Genomic DNA, 25890 nt, shown 5'->3' on the forward strand with positions numbered 1-25890 from the left:
CCCCTGCCCTATGAGAGTTATGTTTGCCGAACACTTACTCAGAACTCTCAGACCTTCTCATTTTTGCTGCGTTCACCTTTCTGGGTTTATCCTGGCTAGTGCGTAGCACCAAAATACTTGACATTGATACATCTTTATCTGTATTGATGTTTTCCACACTGCAAGATAGACTCCAAGAAAGGACCTTGTTTACTGCATTATCTTCAGTATCCGGACCAATGCTTGGCTCATAGTACACACTTCATAAATATTTGCTGAAGGAAAGATAGAATCATCAAGGCTGCGCATGGGTATTCTACTGTTCCCATTTTAAAAGTAAAGAAGTCTAAAGGTCAATAAAAGACTCACCTCCTAGCTGAAATTGAAACTAGACATGGATGAAACTACTGGTTTGTGAATCATAATCCTATAGCAGTATTTTGAGAGTTTAATAGACACTATAGTACCTAAGTATCCCTAATTGACATAAAAAGAAAATCCCTATTTATTTAGCTATCTACCTACTTACCTATCTGTTGCTTTCTGAGACAGGGTCTCATACTCTAGCCCAGGTTGGCCTGGAACTCTCTGGAATACTCTTGCTTCAGCACCTGGAGTGATAGCATTACAGACATGAGGCACAACAAACACCTCAACAAGTGGTTTCTTTTTAAAGTGGGGGCATTGTCCTGTTTGCAGCCTTAACAGATCACGCCACACTCCAAGCAGCCTCCCTTCCTCCAGGAACAGCTACAGGAATATGACAGACCAGTGCTTTGACTCTGAAGTCACAAAATCTTGCCTTCCCCAGCTGACCCAGAAATAGAGGCAAACTGACTTTAAGCAGCTAGCATGTAGCATGAGGTACTTTCCATGCCTACTACCTTGTGGCTTTGGACCACCTCCTCCCTCTGCAACTTTTTTTCTAGGATCTCTGCTTAGTTTGGTGGAACCGAAGTACCCCTCTTCAGAGCCCTACCATACTGTATGTGAATTGATAAGTAGCAAAGCTCTCACTTGAAGAACAGTTTGTCTCAGGACCTCTCTCTGAAACACCTCTCTCAACATTGTCCAGTTACTCTAACAGTCTTGTTAGCTACATTTGCAAAAGAACAAGACAAAAATCTATTATTGTTTTATAGACGTTAACACTTTTTTCAAAAATCAGCTAAATAGTAAGGCAATGTGGCACACACCTTTCATTCCAGCACCCAGGAGACAGAGGCAGGTGGATTTCTATGACTCTGAGGTCAGCCTGGTCAACACAGTAAGACCCAATTTCAAAGGGGGTGGGTGTGGGTGTGAATGAAACAAGTAGGTTTTATGGTATGGTTTTATCTTGGGTTGTGAAGGTTAGAGAATTTTTGTCTACTTGACACAAACGTAATTATATCTGGGAAGAGGGAATCTTGAGGAACTGCCTTCATCAGAATCGCTTGGCCACTCTGTAGGAGTATTCTTAATTAATAATTGACTTGGGACAGCCCAGACCACTAAGGGGAGTGTCACCCCAAGGCCTGGGAAGCCATGGGAAGCCAGTAAGCAGCCTTCTTCCAGGATCTCTGAGTTCCTGCCCTGAATACCCTTTATGGCATGGAACTACAACTGCAAGCTGAAATTAGCCCTTTCCTTTTTAGTTTATCTTTGGTCATGGTGTCTTATCACAGAAACAGAAGGCAAATCAAGAGTATTTTTACTGTTTTTTGTTTGTTTGTTTTTAAGATGGGCTCCTTTAGAACTCCTGAACTGAATTGAAGTAATCTTTCTCTGTCACAAAAGTTCTGGGATTGCAGGCATTCCACCATCAGTTCAGAACCAATTTTAAAACTGCTGTTATCTGCGACATTTTCCAGTTTGTGAATATTTTTAACTGTTTTAAAATCAAAAAGTGCCAGAGCAGAAAGTGCGAAGCATAGAGATCCCATTCTAGTCAGTTTATGAGCCATGTGACCTGCAGAGAGTTAACTGTTTTCGTTTACCAGTTCTGCATACTAGTAATCTCTTAAGGAAAGTTGTGAGAATTAACTGAAATATATGTCATAGTTCCTACCATACTAAAAGTACCCAATAAAAGACGGTTTCTCAGGCTGGGGAGATGGCTCAGCCGGTAAGAGCACTGACTGCTCTTTCAAAGGTCCTGAGTTCAAATCCCAGCAACCACATGGTGGCTCACAACCATCTGTAATGAGATCGGACGCCCTCTTCTGGTGTGTCTGAAGTCAGCTACAGTATACTTACATATAATAATAAATAAATTACAAAAAAAAGACACCCCTCCAATCCCCAAGTCCCTGTTTAAAAAAAAAAAAAAAGGTTTCTCTTTAATGTTAAACAACCGGCACTGCAAAACTCAAACACTGCATCATAACCAGTACTTTCTCGACTTTTCTTCAACCTAAAGGTGCCTCTTGCAATCTAAAGATAATAAATTCAAATGGAAAAAATAAAAAGGAGGAGAAGAATGTGCACTTTACTTTGCTGGACAATCGAAAACAGCCCTTTGTTTCAGCCCACAATCTTAGACGCAATTTACTTTCTGGCTTTGCCAGGGAGGAAACCATTCTCTTTAACCCCAATTTTCCTGAAGCTCAGTGAGGTTGCTCAATAAAATTAAATGTCCCTTCTCGGCCACCGTAGCTCAGTTCTCTCCCACCCACCATCCCCACCCCGCACCAGTGCACTTCTATTGGTTGAGCCTATTTGGCGCCAAAGCGAGGAGCTGGTTGCTGGTGTTGTGCGACTCTGAACAATAGAAGTGCCGCGGCCTGGGAACTAGCGACCGTTTGGGGTGACTTGGCAGTTGACGGGACCACGGGACCCGGGCGCGTCCGTCATGTTCTGCGAAAAAGCTATGGAGCTTGTCCGCGAGTTACACCGCGCGCCGGAAGGGCAGCTGCCGGCCTTTAATGTGAGGAGCGGCGGCCGGGAAGGGGCGTGTCGAGGGCCAGGCCTGGGGGCCTAGGGCGGGGCCTCATGCCTTGGGGCGGAGCCTATGCCTGCTGTTGCTTGCTGGAGGTTTTTTTTTTTTTGTTGGTTGCTGGGCTAACTTTATCTCTTTGCTAGATTCCGAGATCGGAAACAAGTTTGAAACGGGGCCAAATCGTAGGAAGAAAAAGACTCATACTTAGGTTACCTGTTGATTTGGTGACTTGCCCCATCTGAGCGTTTCTTGTTTTCGTTTTTTGAGATAAGTCCTCATGTAGTCCAAGCTGGCCTGGAACTCTATTTAAAAAACAAAACAAAACAAAAGAAATTATGAGTATGTGTCTCACTTGCATGAAGGTGCTTCATGGAAGCCAGAAGAGGGTGTGGGTTATAGGTGGGTTGTGGGTGCCAGAGCCATCCCTCCAGATCCACATGCATTTTTATAGCCAGCTTCTTGATGAGCCAGTAGCATCTTAATATAACCCCAGTAGTTCTGGGGATTGCTATGAAGCTGTGTCCCAGCTTCAGCCTTTGTAAACCATAGATTTGCTTTTCTTGTTTGTAGATTTTGCCTCTCCCCCCCATCGCCCCCCCCCCCCCCCCCCCCGCGCCCCATGTATCTGGGTTCATTCGGCTGGCTAGGAGCTGACACGTCATGGAACAGGGCCATGTGGAATCATGTAGAATGCAGTCTTTATTTCTGGCCTCTTTTGCTCAGTATAATGTATTTGAGACTATTCTAATATTCAGTAGTTCAGTAGTTTTATAATGCTTGTTTTTTAAGGATTTATTTTTAAATTTTGTGTGTATGAATGTTCTGCGTGCATGTATATATGTGGCAGCGTGCATGCCTGGTGTCCACAGAGGTCAGAAGAGATCAGTGAATTCTCCTGGAACTGACGGTTATAGACAGTTATGAATCACCATATGGGTGCTAGATGTGTCGAACCTGGGTCCGGTTAAAGGAGCAACCAGTGCCCTTAATCACTGAGCCATCTCTCCAGCCCCTATTGCACTTTTCTTTCTTTCTTTCTTTCTTTCTTTCTTTCTTTCTTTCTTAATCACTGAGCCATCTCTCCAGCCCCTATTGCACTTTTCTTTCTTTCTTTCTTTCTTTCTTTCTTTCTTTCTTTCTTCCTTCCTTCCTTCCTTCCTTCCTTTCTTTCTTTCTTTCTTTCTTTCTTTCTTTCTTTCTAGACTTATTTATTTATTTTACATATGTGACTACACTGATGCTGTCTTCAGACATACAGAAGAAGGCATCAGATTCCATTACAGATGGTTGTGAGCCACCATGTGGTTCCTGGGAATTGAGCTCAGGACCTCTAGAAGAGCAGACAGTGCTCTTAATCTCTGAGCCAATCCCTCCAGCCCCTATTGCACTTTTCCAATGGCTATTTGTTTTATCTTTTAAAAATACACATACAAATATAAACTTGACCGTTTTAACTTAGTGTATGTGCAGTACTAATTACATCCACATTGTTTTCAAACCTTCCTCACTCTTTCCAAACCCATTTCATTACTCCAGCAGAAACTTTGTCACTGTTGAGTAGCACTGCCCAGTCCCCCTTTTCTCACAGGTCCTGATCATCACTTTTCTGTTATATTTATTTACTTATGTGGGTTGTGACATACCATAGCACAGGTGTAGAGGTTAGGGGACAAGAGAGTTGTCCTTCTACTGTGTGAGTTACAGGAGGTCAGCACTCTAGGAAGTAAGTGCCCTTACATGGCGAGCCATCTCACCTGCTCTTATTTTTTAAACGACAGTTTTCATTAAGTTGTCAAAGCTGGCCTCAACCTGAGATATTCCTTCCATTTGCTGGCATTGATTCTAGGCCTGTGCTGCTGTGTCTGGCTACATTGCTTTTCTATGTATGAATTTGCCTTGCCTGGTATTTCAAGTAAGGAGACTCAAACTATAGTCCTTTTGTGTCTGGTGCCTCTGGTTTAATGTGGAGTTTTCAGGATCTATCTATGTTTATCATGTGTCAGTACTCATTCCTTCTCATAGCTGAATTACATTCCATTGGGTGATATACCACATTTGGCTTATCTCTCCATCTGTTGTTGGTCCTTTGAATTATTTTTGCTTTTTGACTATTTTGAATAATTCTGCCCAGTCAGCGTATGCCTATAATTCCAGGATTTGGGGTGCTGAGGCAGGAAATGTAATGTGAGTTTTAGGTCAGCCTGGGTCACATAGTACTAGTAAGACCCTGTCTCAAGAAAACAAATAACAGGGCTGGAGAGATGGCTCAGTGGTTAAGAGCACCGACTGCTTTTCCTAAGGTCCTGAGTTCAAATCCCAGCAACCACATGGTGGCTCACAACCATCCGTAATGAGATCTGACGCCCTCTTCTGGTGCATCTGAAGACAGCTACAGTGTGCTTAGATATAATAATAAATAAATCTTAAAAAAAGAAAACAAATTATGAAACCCTAAAGATAAAAAAAATTCAAACACAACACAATTGTTTGTAAGTTTTTGTGTGAGTTGGCGATTTAGCTCAGCACTAGTGGTGGGAATAACAAAGCAAAAAGAAAGAAAACCCGGGCTTGTGTATAATAACCTAGGAGTGGAGTTGCTGGGTCATATGGTAGTTCTGTTTAACCTTTTTTTTTTTTTTTTGGTGCAGGCACAGAGCTCAAAGGTCTTATGCAAGTAGGAATATGTTGTTTAAGATAGGGTATATCTGTGTAGTGCCTGAAGACCTTGAGCTCTTGGTCTACCTGCTTGGCATCCTGTGTTCAGAAACTACTTCGTCCATTCCCTTTAACAGTTTGAATAGCTGTGGAACCGATTTCCATAGAACTATACCACTTATGCTCCTTGACAACATCTATAGCTATGAAAATATTGTGAAGCCTTTTTTTGTAGTAAGATATGCAAATGAAAAATAATATAGATTGAAATTAATAGGTGGATCAATGGATGCATATCAATATCAGTTTCTACATTTCAGGAGGACGGACTCAGACAAGTTCTGGAGGAGATGAAAGCTTTGTATGAACAAAACCAGTCTGATGTGTAAGTTGTGATAATATTGATGTTTTAAAAATAAGAAATGACATGTTAAAATCAGAACATGTTATATCTCTTTGGGGATGTTTGTTTTGTTTTTGTTTTTGTTCTTATTTTTGTTTTTTTGTTTTTTTGAGACAGAGTTTCTCTGTGTAGCCCTGGCTGTCCTTGAACTCACTCTGTAGACCAGGCTGGCCTCGAACTCAGAAATCCGCCTGCCTCTGCCTCCCAAGTGCTGGGGTTAAAGGCATGCACCACCATGCCCAGCCTTGTTTTTGTTTTTATTTTAATTCTCTTACTCTGTTTTAACCCACTTGTACAAGTGAGCATAGGACTAGATCTTAAAGGGTTTTCTGCTACTCTGTGGTTGGACAGTGCTTCATAGGTGCTAGATGCTTAATACGACTTCACGATGTGTTGTGATGTGTAACTTCTAAGTTGAAGGAACTAAAATAGACTTAAACAGGTGAGACAGGAGCAGATAAAGACCACAATGCAATTAAATACTTAGTTCCCACTCTTTGTTTTCATTAAGAGATGCCTTAGTGAGTTTGAAAGAGAGGGTCCATTGAGCAGGAATAGCAGTGATTGCTGACAGCATGAGTGGAGTTCATTGAGAACTGGTGTCACATTTAGCAGGTCAAAAAAGGGGCTGGGCTGTTTAAAACTGGGCATGGTAACTCCCACAATGGAGAATCTGGACTTTGTGAACAAACTTCAAAGGCTGCCATCACATAGTAAGACAAAAGCGGGTGCTGCGAGCTAGGTCAAAGCTGAGGTTGTAAAGTGTCGTTGTCCCTGCCCCCCACTTTGAGACAAGGTTTCTTGCTATAGTCTTGACTTTCCTAGAATTCGCTTTGTAATGCAGGGTGTCCTCAAAATTGGAGATCTACTTGTCTCTGCCTTCCAAGTGCTGGGATTACTGCCCAGTGGCAGTCAGAATCTTAACTGGAGAGGCTTATGAGTTACTTGGATATATAAATTAATAATCTGGGGCATAGAAAACCATAGGAACACAATGCATGCAGATAACAGAAAAATCTTTACCAATAGAGTGAGGAACTAAACAAACAGCAGGGCTGTGGTAAATGTGAGTCAGATGTCAGGTCTTAAACTCGATTCTACGAAGTTGTTAATTAATCCATTCGACAGACATGCTGATAAATGGTTCTGGTATTTCCTTGGTAAATAACATAGTCTAGATTTCTGTTCATGACCCTTCCTGTTTAGGAGACAGATCCTAAATACAAACGTGCATGATGGGAGATGTGCTCTAAAGGGAGGCCACAGGAGAGGATAGTGCTAGGAGACCATACAGAGCATAACAAATGGAGGAATTGAGAGAGTTCCTGAAGGAGAAGACATTTTAGCTGAGGCTTTAAGAATTAGATTTTACTCACAGAAGCAGTTAGTGCGGGCAGAGAACATCCAGACAGTGGCCCTAGCAAATGCCAAGGGTCATGAAGAGGCAAGTACTCAGGAAAGTCCACTTAGAGCCCAGTGTGGCTGGAACTGAGCAGGAGGAGAGGGTGGTAGCAGATGAGACATTTCTGTATGGGCTGGGTAGTCTTTGTTTTGAGGTCATCCTGGCTGCTGTATGTATTTAACAAGCAGAGAGGACGGGACACAGGGTTAAGTCAGGTCATTAAAAAAGTGACCTGGATGCCAGGCATGGTGGCGCAGGCCTTTAATTCCAGCACTTGGGAGGCAGAGGCAGACAGATTTCTGAGTTTGAGGTCAGCCTGGTCTACAAAGTGAGTTCTAGGACAGCCAGGACTACACAGAGAAACCCTGTCTTGAAAAACCAAAAAAAAAAAAAAAAAAAAAAAAAAAGAAAGAAAAAAAAGTGACCTGGACTATAATAAACAGAATAAAAATATATTTTGGAGTTAGCCTATTAGGTCTTGGTCCAGTAAGGGACTGAATTTTCTGTATTCTCTCTCTACTTTGTGCCATTGAATGATACTGAAATTTGTCACTTACTTTGTTAAGTTCTCTCTGGGGAGGTGGCCATTGTTTCTGGTTAAAATTATTTGTGAGGGGGCTGGAGGGATGGCAGTGGTAAAGAGGACGAGTGGCTCTGGAGAGTACTGGGGTTTGATTTCCAACACCCACGTGGCAGTTCACAATGGTCTCTAACTCCACTCACTGGGCATTTGACACCCTCTTCTGACCTCTGTGGGAACTCCACACATGTGGTATAAATACCCAAACATATAAGGTAAAATATCATTTATTATTATTTTATGTATCCATATATTTATTTATTTTGAGACAGGGTTTCTCTGTGTAGCCCTGGCTGTCCTGGAACTCTCTCTGTAGACCAGGCTATATCTGACTCCCAAGTGCTAGGATTAATGGTGTGAACCACCACCACCCAGTTCAAATAAAAAGGATTTTTAAAAACAAATAAGATAGGGCTGGTGGGATGACTCAGTGGGTAGAGGTACTTGCTACTAAGCTTGATGATTTGAGTTTAATTCCCAGGAACCACGAGGTGAAAGGAAAGTGAAAGTTGGCCTCTTCTCTGTTCTCTACATGAACTTCGTGCACAAATAAATTCATGCAAGAAAAAAATTTAAGAATAACTTGTCAACAGAAATGAATCCATCCACTAATCACATGTAAATATAAAAAGTTTTACATGTGTCTTCTAAATTATTCTATTACATTTAGGTAATCTTTTGAGAAAATATCTCAATTTGTAGCTCAGGCTTAGCTAAAGCTTCCTGCCCTGCTTTGTTTCCCAAGGGCTGGGATTGTAAACATGGTGCCACCATGCCCTGCTAGTCCATATGTATTGTATTGGTTCCTTATAATCCAGGAGTTATATCCTTACATTGCAAGCAGTTGTAAGGAATGTGGGAAATTAACCTGACCCCCATAGAGTGGCAGAAGTGTGTAGAATGGCGCTATGCGGTTAGTGGAGTAGTTTAGTGCTAGGGCACTTGCCCATCATGTTTGGGGCCTTGGGTTTAATCTCCAGCACCACAAAAACAAAACAGCCTAGGTATTCAGTGACACATACAAGGTCTAACTACTTTGTGTAGTCTTGAACACACAGATTTTTCTGCCTCTGCCTCTTAAATGCTGGGATTAAAGGTGTGCCCCACCACACCCAGTGCTGGTTTTTTATCTTTTAATATACTGGTGAAAGCCTTGTGGGGAGGTAGCTCCCCTGCCCTGGGTAACTGTAAATAGATAAAACAAGCAAGTCAGTCAGTCACCGTGCTTTTGCCACTCACCTCCCCTGGACGATGCGTGTCTGTTTCTTGTTCCTTACTTGTTTTTCTCAGGAATGAAGCCAAGTCAGCTGGACGAGGGGATCTGATACCAACCGTCAAATTTCGGCACTGTGCTTTGTTAAGAAATAGACGCTGCACGATAGCATACCTGTGAGTGTCTTGGGTTTTGCTTGGGGTGTCAGGGAGCCTAGGAGGGTTTTTGATGTAATTTGGTTTCTCAGTGGGTAGCAAGGAAGAATAAAAGTTTCTATTGTTTGTTCTTATGTTTTTTGTTTGTTTGGTTTGTTTGTTTTTGAGACAGGGCTTTATCCATGTAACCATGGCTGACCTTGAACTTACTATGTAGACAGGTTTACCTTGAACTCAGGTCTTTTTGCTTTTACCTCATGAGTGCTAAGATTAATGTCATGTGCTTTAAAAGAATTTTTTTTAAAAAAATTATGAAACAGTAGTATATTCATGAAAAGAGTGAGAATGATATTACTTGCCCCATGGAACTTAGTTCTTCAATCTTAGTGTTTTGTTACATTTCAAGATTTATTTATTTATTTATTTATTTATTTATTTAATTTATTATAGTGTTCTGCCTGCATGTATGCCTGCACACCATAAGAGGGCCCCAGATCTCATTACAGATGATTGTGAGCCACTATGTGATTGCTGGGAATTGAACTCAGGACCTCAGAAAAAGCAGGCAGTGTTCTTCAGCTCTGAGCCATCTCTGCAGCCCCTGTGTTTTGTTTTTATGCTGTACTGGTTTGGAGTATCATGTTAACTCACTACTGAATTTGTCATACTTTGCTTCTCTGAGCAGCAGGTGTTGCAGGAAATATTAAAAAACGATAGAACCAGCACATTGCCACACTTGTGCCTCTGTCCCAGCAGCCTGGCCGGCCATGCACTGGCAGGCAATGGCCAACCTGTTTTTATTTCTTGGAGACTCTGACTCAGAACTCCACAATCTCTCTCGCTACCATGCCAGCCCCATGATTCAAATTTCCACGGCCTTTGTGGTGTACATCTGGCAAACCCACGCTTTGCCACTGTACCTTTCTTGAACCCAGACAAGTCGCTGCGTGAAGGAAAATACAACACAAATTTAGTTCAGAAACAATGGTAACTCAATCTCTGGGTGCAACAACTAAAACCTAAACAACTAAAATCAGATTTTAATAAGGCTTACAAGATGATTTTTCTGGTGGCGAATCCTTGCAGATCCGCCATGATACCAGGAAACTCTAGCAGCTACATCTTACCAATCTGCTGTCCCTGTTCCAAGAGGGACCTAAGTCTCTCCTGCTACCTCTCTTCTTCCCTCCAACCTGGAAGTCCCAACTACTCACCCAGTGATTGGCTCCTTTATTCATTAGGTGTTTGGTTCACAAGAACAGCACCGGGCCCGTCCACAAGAAGCAGGGACCTCGTGGCCTTTGTAACTACTGCATATATTGTCACATTTGGAGAAATAAACAATGCCTTTTGGTATTTGTCATGTTGAAACAGGGTCTGATATAGTCCTGGCTGGCCTTGAACTCATGGAGATCTTCCTGCCTCTGCTTCTAAAATTCTGGGATTAAATGCATGTACCACCACACCACACCCAAAAATCTAAACTTCTTGTGTACATTTTTTTCCATTGTCCCAAAGATGTTTGCTGTTGATGTTTTTCTATCCGTAGCCAAAGTCCACATGCTCCATTTAGGGTTTTGTGAGTCTTGAGTCTTTTTATCAGAATGACCTTTGACCCTTTTATTCTTATACCATCTAATCTTTTCATGTCCTAGGTATGACCGGTTGCTTCGGATTAGAGCACTCAGGTGGGAATATGGGAGTGTCTTGCCAAATAGTTTACGATTCCACATGTCTGCTGAAGAAGTAAGTTAACACTTTTCAACTGTATTAAATTGCTGCTCTCTAATAGTAGTTTCCAGTGTTTCTTTGTTTTCAATGACTACTCATCAATTTCTAACTCGGACTAACTTCTTATATAATTATATAGGAAGTATGTGGTAGGGAGTAAGTCTAAGTACCATGTGGAAAACTTTTAGTATTTAATAAAATAGAGTCTCAATATGTTATTTATGAGTGATCTATCTTTGAGATTAAAAACTGGTATTATTACTTGGCTGCCTTATATATAATATGTGCATATATGTACAATAATCAATATTACAAATTCATATTGGTAATAAGTCTTGATTGATCCAGTAATCAAGGCACAGGATTACTCCAGATACTGGATTAGAGCCAGATAAACTTAAATTCTGACGATTTAAGAAGTGTCTATCGCCCTATACCTAAATTCTGTCCTTTAAAAATAATAGAGGTTCGCAAGGACTTCAGACACTAATTGCCTGAAGTTAGACCACACTTCACCTAAGTCTTCCATGAGATTTCCCCTTACTTTAGACAACAGTTACAAGTTTTGATGTCCCATGATTTCTATAGGTTCAGGATGAGTCATAAAACTCAGAATATACTTCAGACTTTAAAGTCTTGAAGCTAAGTGGGTACAAAGCAAAGTAGATATAGATCGGAACCAGCCAGACGAGGCTCACAAGGCAAGGGCTGAAAGGGTTGGAAACTCTATGGTTCTGTTATCGTATCCTTGTGGATCAGAGCTTGATATCCTCTTGACACACTCCATAATGGAGCACATAATGTTGTCATCCAGGTAGTCTTACACAGCACTGGTGTCAGTGGTTGGGGGTTTATGCTCTAGAGACACGACCATTGAATTACCAACCCTGTCACTGACCTCAGTCTTCTCCCCTCCCCTCCCAGGAGGTCACACTGTTAGTGTGATCCAGGGCCCAGTCTAGCTTCTGCTCCGTGTCATGACGTTAGCATAAACCAACCAGGGTCCACTATGAGTCATCTCATTAACAAGATACTCCTGATACTTATCTGTCCTTAACCCTATTTGCATACTGTACTACACCTATTGATTTGTGGGTGTTGAACCAACCTTTTGCCCTTGGAGTGAAGTCAACATACATGGTTGAGATCTGGTCTTCATGTGTCCATGGATTTTTGTGTTTATGCTCATCGGGGAACTTTGACTATAATGTTCTTTTTGGTTTTTTTTTGGTTTTTCTTTTTTTTTTTTTTTCCATTTTTTATTAGGTATTTAGCTCATTTACATTTCCAATGCTATACCAAAAGTCCCCATACCCCCCCCACTCCCCTACCCACCCACTCCCCCTTTTTGGCCCTGGCGTTCCCCTGTACTGGGGCATATAAAGTTTGCAAGTACAATGAGCCTCTCTTTGCAGTGATGGCCGGCTAGGCCATCTTTTGATACATATGCAGCTAGAGTCAAGAGCTCCGGGGTACTGGTTAGTTCATAATGTTGTTCCACCTATAGGGTTGCAGTTCCCTTTAGTTCCTTGGGTGCTTTCTCTAGTTCCTCCATTGGGGACCCTGTGGTCCATTCAATAGCTGACTGTGGGCATCCACTTCTGTGTTTGCTAGGCCCCGGCATAGTCTCACAAGAGACAGCTATATCTGGATCCTTTCAGCAAAATCTTGCTAGTGTATGCAATGGTGTCAGCGTTTGGAAGCTGATCATTGGATGGATCTCTGGATATGGTAATCACTAGATGGTCCATCCTTTCGTCACACCTCCAAATTTTGTCTCTGTAACTCCTTCCATGGGTGGTTTTTTTTTTTTTTTTTTTGGTTTTTCAAGACAGGGTTTTTCTGTGTAGCCCTGGCTGTTCTGGAACTCACTCTGTAGATCAGGCTGGCCTTGAACTCAGAAATCCACCTGCCTCTGCCTTCCAAGTGCTGGGGTTTAGGGTGTGCGCCACCACTGCCTGGATATAGTGTTCTTTTTTTCTGTTGTGTCTTTATGGAGTTTTGGTGTCATGGTAATGCTGGCTTTGTACAGAGTTTGTCACAGTTTAAAAGTGTTAGTGTTAGCTCTTCTTGAAAGGGTTGGTAGAATTTGACAGTGAGCCTATCTAGTCCTGAGGTTTTTTGTTGTTGTTGTTGGGAGGCTTTTTATTATTTCTCACCTCTTACTGCACTTGGGCTTGGACAGTTCTCGTTCTCCTAGGACCTTGAGGTACATTGCCAGGTAATTTATTTGATATCTAATTTCTCAATATAGGTGCTTATAGCTACCACTTTTCCTCTTAGAACTGCTTTAGCTATGTGCCAAGGGTTTTGGTAAATTGCATTCTTATATTATTTGATTCTAGGAAATTTTCAGTTTCTTCCCTAATTTCTTCAAAATTATATTATTAAGTCTCCAAGTACTTGTGTAGTTTCAATATTCTTCTTGTTGACTTCTTGTTTTACTGCAGTAATTTGATAAGAGATGAAAAGTTATTTAGATGCTCTTTTTTTTAAGATTATATTTTATGTATGTGAATATGCTGTAGTTGTCTTCACACACACCAGAAGAGGGCATCAGATCCTATTATAGATTATTATGAGACACCATATGGTTGCTGGGAATTGAACTCAGGACCTCTGGAAGAACAGTCAGTGCTCTTAATCACTGAACCTTCTCTCCAGCCCTCTCTTGTATTTTTTAAGACTTGATTTGTGGCCCAGAACGTGAGTTCTTTTCCAGAAGCTTGTGGGCTCCCTGCTAGATAGCCAGTCTGTGTACCTCTGATAAGCGCGTGTGATCTATGGTGTAGCTTGGTTTTTTAGATTTATGTATATGAGTGGTTTGCCAGCATGTATGTATGGACACCATGTGCATGCCTGGTGCTCTTGGAGGTCAGTAATGGGGTCAGATTCCCTGGAACTGGAGTTACAGATGATTATGAGCCACCATGTTGATGCTGGAACTGAGCCTAAGCCCTCTGCAAGAGCAACAAGTGTTCTTCACCACTGAACCATCTCATCAGCCCCTGCAGTAGAATTTAACTCAGAGGTTTCTTTGTTATCAAAGGGTTTTAATGATCAAAATGAGGTGTGGAGATCACCTACTACTTAGTGTACCTGGGTCTTTGTGACCTTTATAGACAGTTACCAGTATCCGTACCTCAACATATAGAATTTTTATGTCATCTTGTAATTCTTTTTTGCTTTGGTATATATATGTATCGGCTATAATATGTTATAGAGAGATTCTTCTCTAGACATGTGTCTTTAGAGTCCTAATGCCTCTTGTGCCTGAATATCTTTCTCTAGATTTGGGAATTTTTTGTTGTAATTTCATTGAGTAGAATCTCTCAAACCTTTACAATTTATCTTAACTTCTATCCTGTGGATTCTTAGGTTTGGACTCTTGCTTGTGTGGCAGAGCTCTCTGTCATTGTCTCTGTGGTGATGCTTGGATATAGTGCTTCATCTTCTGCTCCATGGCATCTTTTTTTTTTTTTTTAATTCATTGGGTTTTTTTTTTTTTTATTAACATTATCACAATATCAGAGTCTTTGCGGCCAGTTCTTCAGAAGAAAATTACTGACTTTCATCTCAATTTGCCCATTTTGCTACCTTACCCTGTGTATGGCTGACGTTTTCTCTTTAGGGTTTGGATGGAATGAAACCATTGATTTGCATTGTCTTAAAAGACATTGATCAGTCTTTACCAGTAAACTTCTGGAATTTTGGAGGAACTAGTTTGCCACACTTTCTATTTTTGGTCTCTGTCTCATGATGTACATTTCTGTCTGTCTGGATCTCTCTTCCTGTTTTATTTGGAAATCTTTAAGGCTTAATCTCCAGTACTCTCCGTAAAGAAAAAGCAAGTTTCTGCAATAGCAACAGCTAAGAAGCCATTCAAGATACAGAAATACACGCCGAGGCAGGAACGCAGAAGCGAAACTGGCAAAGCTGCTGCAGGATATGGGGCAAAGGCCATTTTTAGAGTGAGTGTGGAAATAGAAAATGAATGACATAAAAGAAGACAGCAGGGAAAAGGGGGAACTAGAAAAACAAGATTTAACACAAGAAAGGGGAGTTCAACAATTGGCAAGTGTAAGGAGAATATATATATATATTCTTAATGAGTACTTAAAACCAGTAACCTAAGGTCGAATTATTCTAAATATATAGAGGGAGCTATTAAAAAGGGGAAAACATGGGGCAAAAAAGAAAAAGAAAAGGAGAAAAAAACCCATTGCTTAACAGTGAAAATTATCTATAAACTAAATTAGATGAATCACAAAACCAAAAAAAAAACCTTTAAAAATGGGGAAGACTGTGCAAGAGGGCATAGACTGTAAGAGCCAGAGCAGTCTGCTGTGAGACTGTCGTCTAGAAATGACACGGAAGCGTCACTTGTCATACCTCAGCAATGTGGCTGCCTAACCAGGACCTGGAAAAGTGCACCTCAAGTAGACTGCTAACAAAGACAGAGGCTGAAAATAGAAGGTGTGGCAGAGTCCTGGGGTTCTGTCCACAGACACAGCACTGCAGGGAGGAGTTGACCTAGGGGTGAGCTGCCTCACTCATTATCCAATCCAAATGGTTAGCCGTGAAACCACATACATTCAAGTAACACTAAACAGACTGAGCAGACATGTGTATATAGCAGTATATATGTTTATCTACACACAGAAACATATATATATATATATATACACACATATATATATACATATACATACATATACATATATATATATATATACATATACATATACATACATATATATATATATATATATATACACACACACACACACACACACACACATATGACTTTGAGGGAGGAAGGATGTTACATAGGAGGGATTGGAGGGAGGAAATGAAAGAGGAAAATAATGTGGTTATATTTTAACTAAAAAAAAATTCAGCAATTTCTTTGATTGTTTTAGGTTTTGGTTTTTTGAGACAGGGATTCTTTGTGTAGCCCTGGCTGTCTTGGAACTCACTGTGTAGACTCTAGATGCCTGTAAGAGTTTATTTATTTATATTTTTGTTTTTGTTTTTCAAGACAGGAATTCTATTTGGAGCCCTACCTGTCCTGGAACTCACTCTGTAGACCAGGCTGGCCTTTAAATAACAGCAATCCGCCTGCCTCTGCCATCTAAGTGCTGGGATTAAAGGTGTGTGCCACCACCAGCCCAGCTATTTTTTCCCCCCACAAGTAAAGTAGAAATGTCCAGGCATGGTAGTGCACACATTTAATCCCAGCACTCAGGATGCAGAGGCAGGCAGATCTTTGTGAGCTCAATGCCAACTTGGTGTATACAGCAGATTCCAGGACAACCAGGGTTACAGGGTGAAATTGCCTCAAAAAAACAGACTTGCTTTGGGGCGCACAGGCCTTTAATTCCAGCACTGGCAGAGGCAGGTGAATCTCTCGTGTGTTCAAGGCCAGCCTGGTCTACAGAGTGAGTTCCAGGACAGCCAGGGCTACACAGAGAAACCCTGTCTCCAAAACCTAACCAACCAACCAACCAACCAACCAACCAAACAAACAAACAAACAAACAACCAAAGAGGTTAAATGTCTAAGTAACACTAAATAAGAGTACCAAAAAGAATAAAAGGTGAGGAGGGATTCTCCCAGAGTTTGAGAGAAAACACAGATAAGGCACTAGAGTACCTATGGCCATTTTTGAGGTCCTCAGCAATTGGAGCCTGCCAGTTCCATTCCTGTGGGCAGGGTAGCTGAGCCGTGGGCCTTTGTCTTCCCTGAGGTTTTTATAAGCTGTTGCTTGCCAGGATCCTGCCCACCTAAGGGAACGGGTATTGAAGTGGAACGCAGCGTTGGAAGCAGGGCAAAAGATGACGATCGGCTCTTCTGTGCTAAAAATGTAACTCGTTATCACTGTTCTGTGCTTCACTAAGTGCTAGGAAGACTTAACTCTTTATCTCTTATAATTCTCTGTGCTTGGTAAGTGTTAACTCTTACTTTATCATTCTCTGGCAGTTAACATACACTATATAGCATTGGAGAATTCAGTGAAGGATTTCTTGCTAAGGCTCCTTTCTTTATTGCCTGGGAGCCTGGCCCCTCACTGGCCAGGTGAGAGGGAGGCTTGGAGCAATCAGTCTTTATTAAACTAGGAAAAGTGAGTCTGTGCAGAGGGAAGCACTTTTATACATGCAAATATGCACAGAGACACACATTCATATATGCATTGATACATACATATTTTTACATACATAGGCCAGGCCCAGCCATCTGTCTCATCAGCTTACATACTTACACACACACACACACACACACACACACACACACACACACACTCACACTCACACACCCCTATACTTATACACACAAACACATCAGGAGGAAAGAGCAAAAGCCTCCATGAGCACGTTTCATTGAGCAAGCTCCAGCACAGAAAGAAGTCACACATTCTGGATGAAAAATAAATTCCAGCATTTATTGCATAAAAAAAGAAACAAATTTCTACCCTTTTTTGCTCAATGAATTAAATCCAAGTCTGTAAGAAAAAGAAGCCCTGTTCTTATCAGTAAGAAAAGCCTTCCTGCTGCTTTCTGCTCACTGCAGCTCCTTCTGCTCTCTGTGTTCTAACCTGCATCTCTTCTCCCCTCAGGCCTGTTACATTCTGCTGTCTTCTGCCTCTCTTCCATTCTCCTTCTGCCTCCTTAATGTCATTGTTCTAGTTTTTTGTACTTTTTTAGGAGAATAGATCACATGGTATTCCAAGCATCTCTCCTCAAAAGTTCACAAGTTCAAACAAATTCAAACCATAAATAGAAGTAACAACAAGATGTTTACATGTGTTTCCACTAAGACTAGTTATCTAAGTAGTTATCATTATCTGCCACTAACTCCACAGGTTCATATAAAGTTAAAAACTGTAATTTTAAGTTAGCACGTTTCTGTCAAGAGGCATATCAGCTGAGTATACTCTCATTAGTATTGAACTTTTGAATAGATGAAACCCCATCAATATTTCATCTTCTGCCCTTACACTAACAATAAATTGTTCATTTCCTTTGATGACCTTTAGTTAATAGTTTTACAACCTAAAGGAATGTTTTCCTTAGTTGTAAATCTGTCTGCTTTCTTAGTGCAAACAGCCAGGACATGTGAAGACTTGCAGAGTCTTTTTTTTTTTTTTTTTTTTTTTTTTGGTTTTTCGAGACAGGGTTTCTCTGTGTAGCCCTGGCTGTCCTGGAACTCAATCTATAGACCAGGCTGGCCTCAAACTCAGAAATCCGCCTGCCTCTGCCTCCCAAGTGCTGGGATTAAAGGCGTACGCCACCACGCCCGGCTGACTTGCAGAGTTCTAATTGCAGTTTTCTTATTACAGATGGCTCTAATTGCAGCTCTCTTAAAAAGAGTTCAATAAGGAAAGGCATATCAATAGCAAGATTCAACCCTGAGATTTCGCCTCTCGGGCCTTGCCTCCAGGAGCTCATTCCTCACAGCCCATGGTGAAGCATCTCAGGACATCACCTGCTCCGCTCTAGCCTCTCCTAGATGGGCTCTGACAGTTGCTCAGACCACACTGGCTACGTGTCTGACATTTGCCAGAACGGTTTTTATTTTGGAAGTTGTGATAGCTTTGTCAATTTGACACAACCTAAAATACCTGGGAAGATACCACTGGGCCAGTGGTCATGTCTGTGGAGGCTTTTCATAACTAAGTTAACTGATGTGGGAAGATCCAGTCTTAGCATGCGCTGGCTTTGAAATGGTAGTACTAGCCGGGCAGTGGTGGCGCACGCCTTTAATCCCAGCACTTGGGAGGCAGAGGCAGGTGGATTTCTGAGTTTGAGGCCAGCCAGGACTACACAGAGAAACCCTGTCTCAAAAAACCTTTAAAAAAAAAAAAAGGTAGTACCTAGTTAGTGCAATTTTTCTTAAACTTTGTCAAATGACTATTTTGTTGTTGTTGTTGTTCACAGACGGAGTGGTTCAACCATTATAAAAAGTCTCTTGCTACTTACATGAGGTCGCTGGGAGGAGATGAAGGCTTGGACATCACACAAGATGTGAAGCCCCCCAAAAGCCTATATATTGAAGTATGTGTACCTACTTTAATGCATATATTGTGCTACCCTCTATAAAAATAAAGGTTTACTGGCTTCTCCTAAAACGGAAAGAACCGAAACAAGACAAAAGAGCGAGAGGAAGACAGTTTCCACCATCTTTAGGATGGACACCTAAAATCTCATCAGTACACTCATTTTAGTAGTTCTGTCTTTGGTACCACAAATAGATGGCCACAGAAAGAACAAGTTTCTAAAGAGGTAGCAAACCTATAGATTAAAAGATAAGACATAAAACATAATGTGTAGCTCTGTCAGATTCTAGTTTCAACCTGGAAACTTAGAACAATATTCATGAAGAACAGGATCGATGATGACTGATCAAGAACACTGGCTGCTCTCGCAGAGGATCCAGATTAAGTCCTAGCACTCACATGGCAGCTCAGCCATCTGTAACACCGGTGAGCCAGTGCCCTCTTCTGCCCCTCTTGAACACTGTATGTACATGTGGTATACAGCTAGACATGCATGTGAAATGAAATTAGAAAAAATTAAAATATTCATGAGACAAGTGTGGGAACTTTGGGATATTAAATGAGTACAGATTGCACTTTGCATGCAGTAGGCTCAGCACCAGCCCCTCTTCCCCAAAGCCATTCCCCAAAAGCAGTGAAGATTTCCCTCTGATACTCTAATAGTATTTCTCACATTAAGTTAAAAAGCTTTAAAGTCATTGTAAAATTTCAGATTAATGTTAGGACATAGTAGAAGTACCTGCTACTTGCTGCTGAAGTCAGTGGCAGTCAGTGGAGTCCTAACTAACCCTTAGGAGAGTAAACTCTTTCTCAGTTCTTAGGAGATGAAATGCCTCCCTAATTTTCTTGATATCACTCAATACTCTCCCTTAAAAAAAAAAAAAAAACAAAAACAAAAAAACTCTTTCCAAGTAATGTGTACTTAAATGTGGCTGCATGTCCATTGGTAACCTGAGGACAGTTTTGGGGAGTTGGTTCTCTCCTTGTCCTGTGAGATGAGGGCATGAAACGTGGATCACCAGTCTTAACAGTAAGCGCTTTACACTTTGCTCCATCTTGCCAGTCCAGAGAGTTAGTTCTTTTCCACTGCAGAAGTTGCTGTCAAAGACTGCCTTACTCTCTACCTTCCAATAACCTATCTGCTTAAAGAGCAAGGTTAACAAGAACGATCTGGGATGATTAAGATTTACAAATTAAAAGATAACTCAGTCCAGTTTCACTTTTGCTTCTTATTATGCCACCAAATGAAAGTTGTGCTTTCATTTTCTGCTGCTAAGAATCCCTGACTCTGGCTCTCGGTCTTAGCACCATCTTCCTTGAGACTCCTGCGCCATGAGAGCGAAGTGGCTGAAGAAGAGAATGTGCAGGCTAAAGTGCAAGAGAAGAAAAATGAGGCAGAGGTCCAAGTAAGCCAGCCTGTGCACCCAGGACGCCTGCGGGAGCAGATGTGAGGGATGCTCAAGGCTGGGGCAGCCGAACAAGCTGTCGGACTGTATGCTGCTGTCGGTAATAAGTCTCAGTAGACCTGGAACATCACCTCGCCATGATAACCTGCGAATGACTGCCTTTCTTACAACCAAAACAGTCCTGCTGGCCCTCTGCCCTGGACCTTTGGCACTCTGGACTAATTCTGTTCTCTCTTATGGCCAAGTGTAACTCATGTACAATAAATCCTCTTGCTGTCAGCTGAAGAATAAAAAAAAAAAAAAAAAGAGACTCCCTGGAATGAATCTGCATATTGAAGATTGAAAGAATCTTTTCCAAAATTAGGAACTTACAAACTTCGCTGTGTCCTGTTCACATACTGATGTATGAGTGGGTTCTTCAAAAATGAGGCTTGAGTGGATTTAAATATTATATATTTAATATTCATACAGTATAATAATATAAACCAGTTATGGTGGGGGCACAGCTATACTGTCAGTCAGGAAGCTGACACAGTACAATCACTTGAGTTTGGAGAGCTGAGTTAGAGACTTACCTAGAAAACACAGCTAAGACCTTGTCCCTAAGGAAAAATAATGTTAATTTGTTCTTTCAGGTGCGGTGTTTAAAAGACTATGGAGAATTTGAAGTTGATGATGGCACTTCAGTCCTGCTTAAAAAGAATAGTCAGGTAGTTTCTGTTGACACATACTTTAAACCTTGTTAAGAATGTGTGTGTGAGCAGCCAGGTAATGGCTCACGCCTTAATCCCAGCACTTGAGAGGCAGAGGCAGGTGGAATGATGAGTTTGAGGCCAGCCTGGTCTAAAGAGCAAGTTCCAGGACAGCTAGGGCTACACAGAGAAACCCTGTCTAGGAAAAAAAAAGAAAGAGAGAAAGAAGGAAGGAAAGAAGGAAGAAAAGAAGGAAGGAAGGAAGGAAGGAAGGAAGGAAGGAAGGAAGGAAGGAAGGAATGTGTGCATGGAAATGCTGGTTTTGATAGCAAAGTAATATCTCCTTCTGACATTCTTCTGTATCTCAAACCAGTTCTGGATTTTTTCTAAATAATAAGACTTGAAGCAAATGTGTCACATGGCAAGAGAATGTTAATTCATTTATTAAGCTTGTGGTTATATTTAATGTATTTTTCCTGAGTAGTTATTATAATAGGTCTTATTCTAGTTAGTTGACAAAGTATTTGGGGACTATTAAAATGTTGAATTTCAGGGTTGGTAATCCACCTGAGACAGGAGGAACAAAAGTTGAATACCAAGCAGGTGTAGTGGAACTTGTCTTTGATCCCAGCACTTGGGAGGCAGAGGCAGGCAGAGCTCTGAGTTCCAGGCCAGGCTGGTCTACATAGCAAGTTCAACAGCAACCTAGGCTACAATTGTAAGCCATCCCTGGCAATTTTGTGAGTTCTTGTAAAAAGGTTTGGAGTTGTGCCTCATTGGTGAAGCACTTGTCCAGCGTGCATGAAGCTATGGGTTCATATCCATATACTAGAGTAAGAAACAAAACAGTAAATGAAGAAAATATCTAATAAAAAAATTTAAAAAAAGAAACAAAACAATGTTGGATTAAGCTTTTCCTTAAAATTTTAAAAGTTCTTAAGTAACCATTTTTAACTTATACTTCATTTTAACCTTGTCCTTTAGAGCAAGAAATTGTGATGTAGATCAGAAACCTTTAAATACTTAATATGTAAGCAGAAGAACTTAATAGGACAGATTAAATTTGCCAAGTTGTGAACGAACTGAGACTTCATATTACCACAGTTCATTTTTATCCTCTCTCCATTTTCTGAACTGGCAGTACAGAAGGGAGCGAGCCTCCGAAGGCCACTCTTTCTTTCTTCTTTACCTGCCCTGCCATGTGGCTATTGACCATTTAGTATCATGTTGTTGTGGGCATCCTGGAGCAGAGTACTTCACACCATCTGCTGCTCTGGCCCGAGAGGGTGACTCATCTGTTTTATTAGTGTGCAGGTGTCATTTCCCAAGACTAGGTTTTTAGGACGGATTTCTAGGACATCCTAAATTTTTTGTTAAACCAACTGTTCGTTCCCATGTGCCTCCTTAAACATAATGCATCAAAACCAGATGGTGAATTAAAATGCTTTAAAAACAAACAAAAAACAAACAAACAAACCCCTATGTTCTGGAGGTGTCAGGAGAACCTGCAGTTGCCAAAAGCAAAGCTGTCCTCGGAGCTATTTCAACTTGGTGTGGTTTTCTTGGGCTCTGAGGTTGATCTGCCCACTGTGTACGGAGGCAGTGAAGGCTGGGCCTGTTAATCTGCTCCTGTGTGGACATGTGACTAGCCTGAACAGCTTAGTTATCTCTATTTGATTCCCGTTTTCTACTGTTTAATGTTAAGGAATTTCTAAATGACCTGATCCTGGGCCAGCACAATGACACAGTAAGTAGAAGTCATAGTACACAGGCCCAGTGACTTGAGTTCAATCCCTTGATCCCTTAAGGTAGCAGGAGAGAACCATACACATCTGGCCACCTCTAAGACTGACTGTAGATCCATATGGCTCATCCACATAGTGTAGATATTAGTGGGGAAATACTTAACACGTATTCTCTGAAACTTTTAAATATGGTGTTAAAGGAACTGCCAAATGTGTCGCTGCGTATTTTCTCCTTTTTTAAAACACTTTTAATCGTTTTTAAAGATTGAATCATTTATTTTATGTGAGTATACTGTTGCTCTCTCCAGACACATCAGAAGAGGGACCCTGATCTCATAACAGATGGTTGTGAGCCACCATGTGGGTGCTAGGAATTGAACTTGGGACCTCTAGAAGAGCAGTCAATGCTCTTTTTTTGTTTTTGTTTTTGTATTTTTAAGACAGGGTTTCTCTGTGTAGCCCTGGCTGTCCTGAGACTTATTCTGTAAACCAGGCTGGCTTCAAACTCAGAGATCTACCCGCCTCTGCCTCCTGAATGCTGGGATTAAAGGCTTGTGCAACCATTGCTGGCAAATATATATATATCTTAAGAATTATGCAGTGGGACTGGTGAGATGGTTCAGTGGGTAAGAGCACTGACTGCTCTTCTGAAGGTCCTGAGTTCAAATCCCAGTAACCACATGGTGGCTCATAACCACCCGTAATGAGATCTGACACCCTCTTCTTGCAGAAGACAGCTACAGTGTACTTATTAATAATAATAAATAAATCTTTTTCTTAAAAAATTATGCAGTGACTTTTTTAAAAATAAAAACTTTACTAGTGTCTGATTAGTGGTATCAGTTTTACTTGGCTGTAACAGCCCATTATTTAAGGTTAGCTTTTGACTACACCGCTGTACAAGCTGATGAGGTATTTAATTAGCTGTTGCTTCTTACTGATGCAAACTATAATTGAGCTTTTCTCCTCTTTCTTTTCTCCTTCCTTTTACTTGCAGCACTTTTTGCCTCGGTGGAAGTGTGAGCAGTTAATCAGACAAGGAGTTCTAGAGCACGTGCTGTCCTGACTGTGTCCTGTGGTGACAGCAGCTGGATGTGAAGCTAAGCCAACTCACAGAAGGAAACGTCCTCACTGGACCTCCCCCTCCTTGGTTTTAAATTGACAGACATGCATTAACATAACCAAGATGGGCTGGGGTCCAGCTCATTGGTAGAGCACCTGCTTAGGATTTGAGAAACCCAGAGTTTCATCCCTAGTACCTCAAGAAACAAGACAACAAAAATCAAAGACAAAACCAAGAACTCTTGGCTAGGAGCATAAGCTGCCAGCTCTTAAGCCTTTGTTACAGGTTATATCTCTAGTTATTCCATTCCCACAGTAATATTGTACTCTTATAATTGAAAATAAACAGTCTTTGGTTTGAATCTGTTTTCACAATGGGAATCTCCTGGTAGCTTATCTTTGGTTGTTTTTGGTAGTGAATGCTTCTGGAATACGTTTCTAGACCACTCTGTCAAGTAAAGATAATAATTTATCACCAGGCTGTGGGAAGGGAAAGGAAGACCTTGGAATTCGGAGTACTGCAGTGGTAGCTCAACACTACTTGCAGGCTAGTGGGCACCAGTGTCATGACTTTGTTCTTAAAATGGATGGAAACTATACATTTTTTTAAAAAGTAGCAAATATTTATCCAATAGGATATAAACATCAAGGGGTAGGGGAATAAATCTATACTTCCCTTAGCAGTGGGATAAGCCCCCAGGAAAGTTGTTTTGGCTAAGTGAGTTTCAGTAAGCCAAAGATGATGCTGAGCCTTCAGGAGCTGTGGGAGGATGGACAGTGCTGAGCAGGTAAGCTATACTGTGTAGATGAGCGGGTCCTTGCACTTCTGACGAGTACGGCCCAGAGGACACCGTGGCACTGCTGATGCTTTGCCTCAGCCTCCTTAGTGCTACAATCAGTCTTGAGCTGCCTCGCCCAGATTCAGCTGCCATTCTGGTTTGAGATTCGTGTTCTTATTGGTTTGCTTGAGACAGGATCCATGGAGCCCTGGATGTCCTGGAACTCACTATACAGTATAGGCTGGCCTTGAACTCACAGAGATCCACCTGCCTCTGCCTCCTGAGTGCTGGAATTAAAGGAGTGCATCACTAAATCACCTTGGTTTTGGTTTCTAATTGGGTTTCATTTATATAGAGAATATACTTTTAAAATTACAAATAATTTTAAATATTTTTATTAACTTGAGAATTTCATGCAGTATATTTTCATCTTATTCACCTCCCAAATAATTTTTGATGAGGTATTGGGCATCATGATGATGGAACATACTTGGTATTACTTCAGTCTCTGTAATTTTTTGAGACTTGTATTAAGGCCCCAAACAAGGTATATCATGGTAAACATTACAGGTCTATTTACTACTGCTGTGTTTGTGGGTAGAGTGAGTTTTCTATAAATGCCAGTTTCCTGATCATGTTGTTAGGCCCTTAACCAGTTAATCTCCTTTCTGTGTGCACATGTGGTTGCTAATGCACAAACATTTGAAGCCCAGAGATTGAACTGGGTAGCTTCCTCAATGGCTCGTTACCATGTTTGTTTGTTTGTTGAGACAGCTTCTCTGTGTAACCTGGGCTGTTCTGGAACTTGCTCTGTAGATCAGGCTGGCCTCAAACTCAGAGAGACACGCACCTGCCTCTCCTGAAAGCTGGCTGGGATTAAAGGCATGCACCACAATAGCCTGGCTTTCACCTTAGTTTTTGAGCCTGGGTCTCTCACTGAACCTGAGGTTACTGATTCAGCTAAACTGGTTGGCTAGTAAGCTCCAGGGCACCTTCTGTCTCTGCTTTTGCTGTGATGGAATTACAGGTACACAGTGCTATGCCAGCTTTTTTATAAGGGTTCTCGAGATGTGACTAAACTCAGTTCCGTATACGCACGCACAGCAGGAACT

The 25890-nt window shown here is 41.3% G+C and overlaps 1 protein-coding gene and 1 pseudogene across 3 annotated transcripts; both read left to right on the forward strand.

Moving 5' to 3' along the window:
• Positions 1-2649: 2649 nt before the first annotated feature.
• Gins1 (GINS complex subunit 1 (Psf1 homolog)) lies at positions 2650-24374 on the forward strand. Of its 3 annotated transcripts, NM_027014.1 has the most exons (7): positions 2688-2887; positions 5875-5939; positions 9230-9328; positions 10963-11053; positions 18976-19092; positions 21136-21210; positions 23935-24374. In NM_027014.1, the coding sequence occupies exons 1-7, from the start codon at positions 2813-2815 to the stop codon at positions 24001-24003; spliced, it is 591 nt and encodes a 196-aa protein (NP_081290.1). In that variant the 5' UTR covers positions 2688-2812; the 3' UTR covers positions 24004-24374. The 3 variants fall into 3 exon arrangements, with proteins under 3 accessions (XP_006500196.1, NP_081290.1, NP_001156948.1); XM_006500133.2 differs by lacking the exons at positions 21136-21210; positions 23935-24374 and adding an exon at positions 20400-20810 and having other exon boundaries at positions 2650-2887; NM_001163476.1 differs by lacking the exons at positions 21136-21210; positions 23935-24374 and having other exon boundaries at positions 18976-19166.
• Positions 20374-20793, forward strand: Gm20550 (predicted gene 20550; annotated as a pseudogene).
• Positions 24375-25890: the final 1516 nt, after the last annotated feature.

This window comes from Mus musculus, chromosome 2 (assembly GCF_000001635.26).
Source record: "Mus musculus strain C57BL/6J chromosome 2, GRCm38.p6 C57BL/6J".
Lineage (NCBI taxonomy): Eukaryota > Metazoa > Chordata > Mammalia > Rodentia > Muridae > Mus > Mus musculus.

Coding starts and splice junctions, on each gene's coding strand:
- Gins1 (NM_027014.1), top strand. CDS start 2,813: ATGTTCTGCGAAAAAGCTATGGAGCTTGTCCGCGAGTTACACCGCGCG. Junction 5,940..9,229: donor GAACAAAACCAGTCTGATGT/GTAAGTTGTGAT, acceptor TGTTTTTCTCAG/GAATGAAGCCAAGTCAGCTG. Junction 21,211..23,934: donor TGCTTAAAAAGAATAGTCAG/GTAGTTTCTGTT, acceptor TTTTACTTGCAG/CACTTTTTGCCTCGGTGGAA.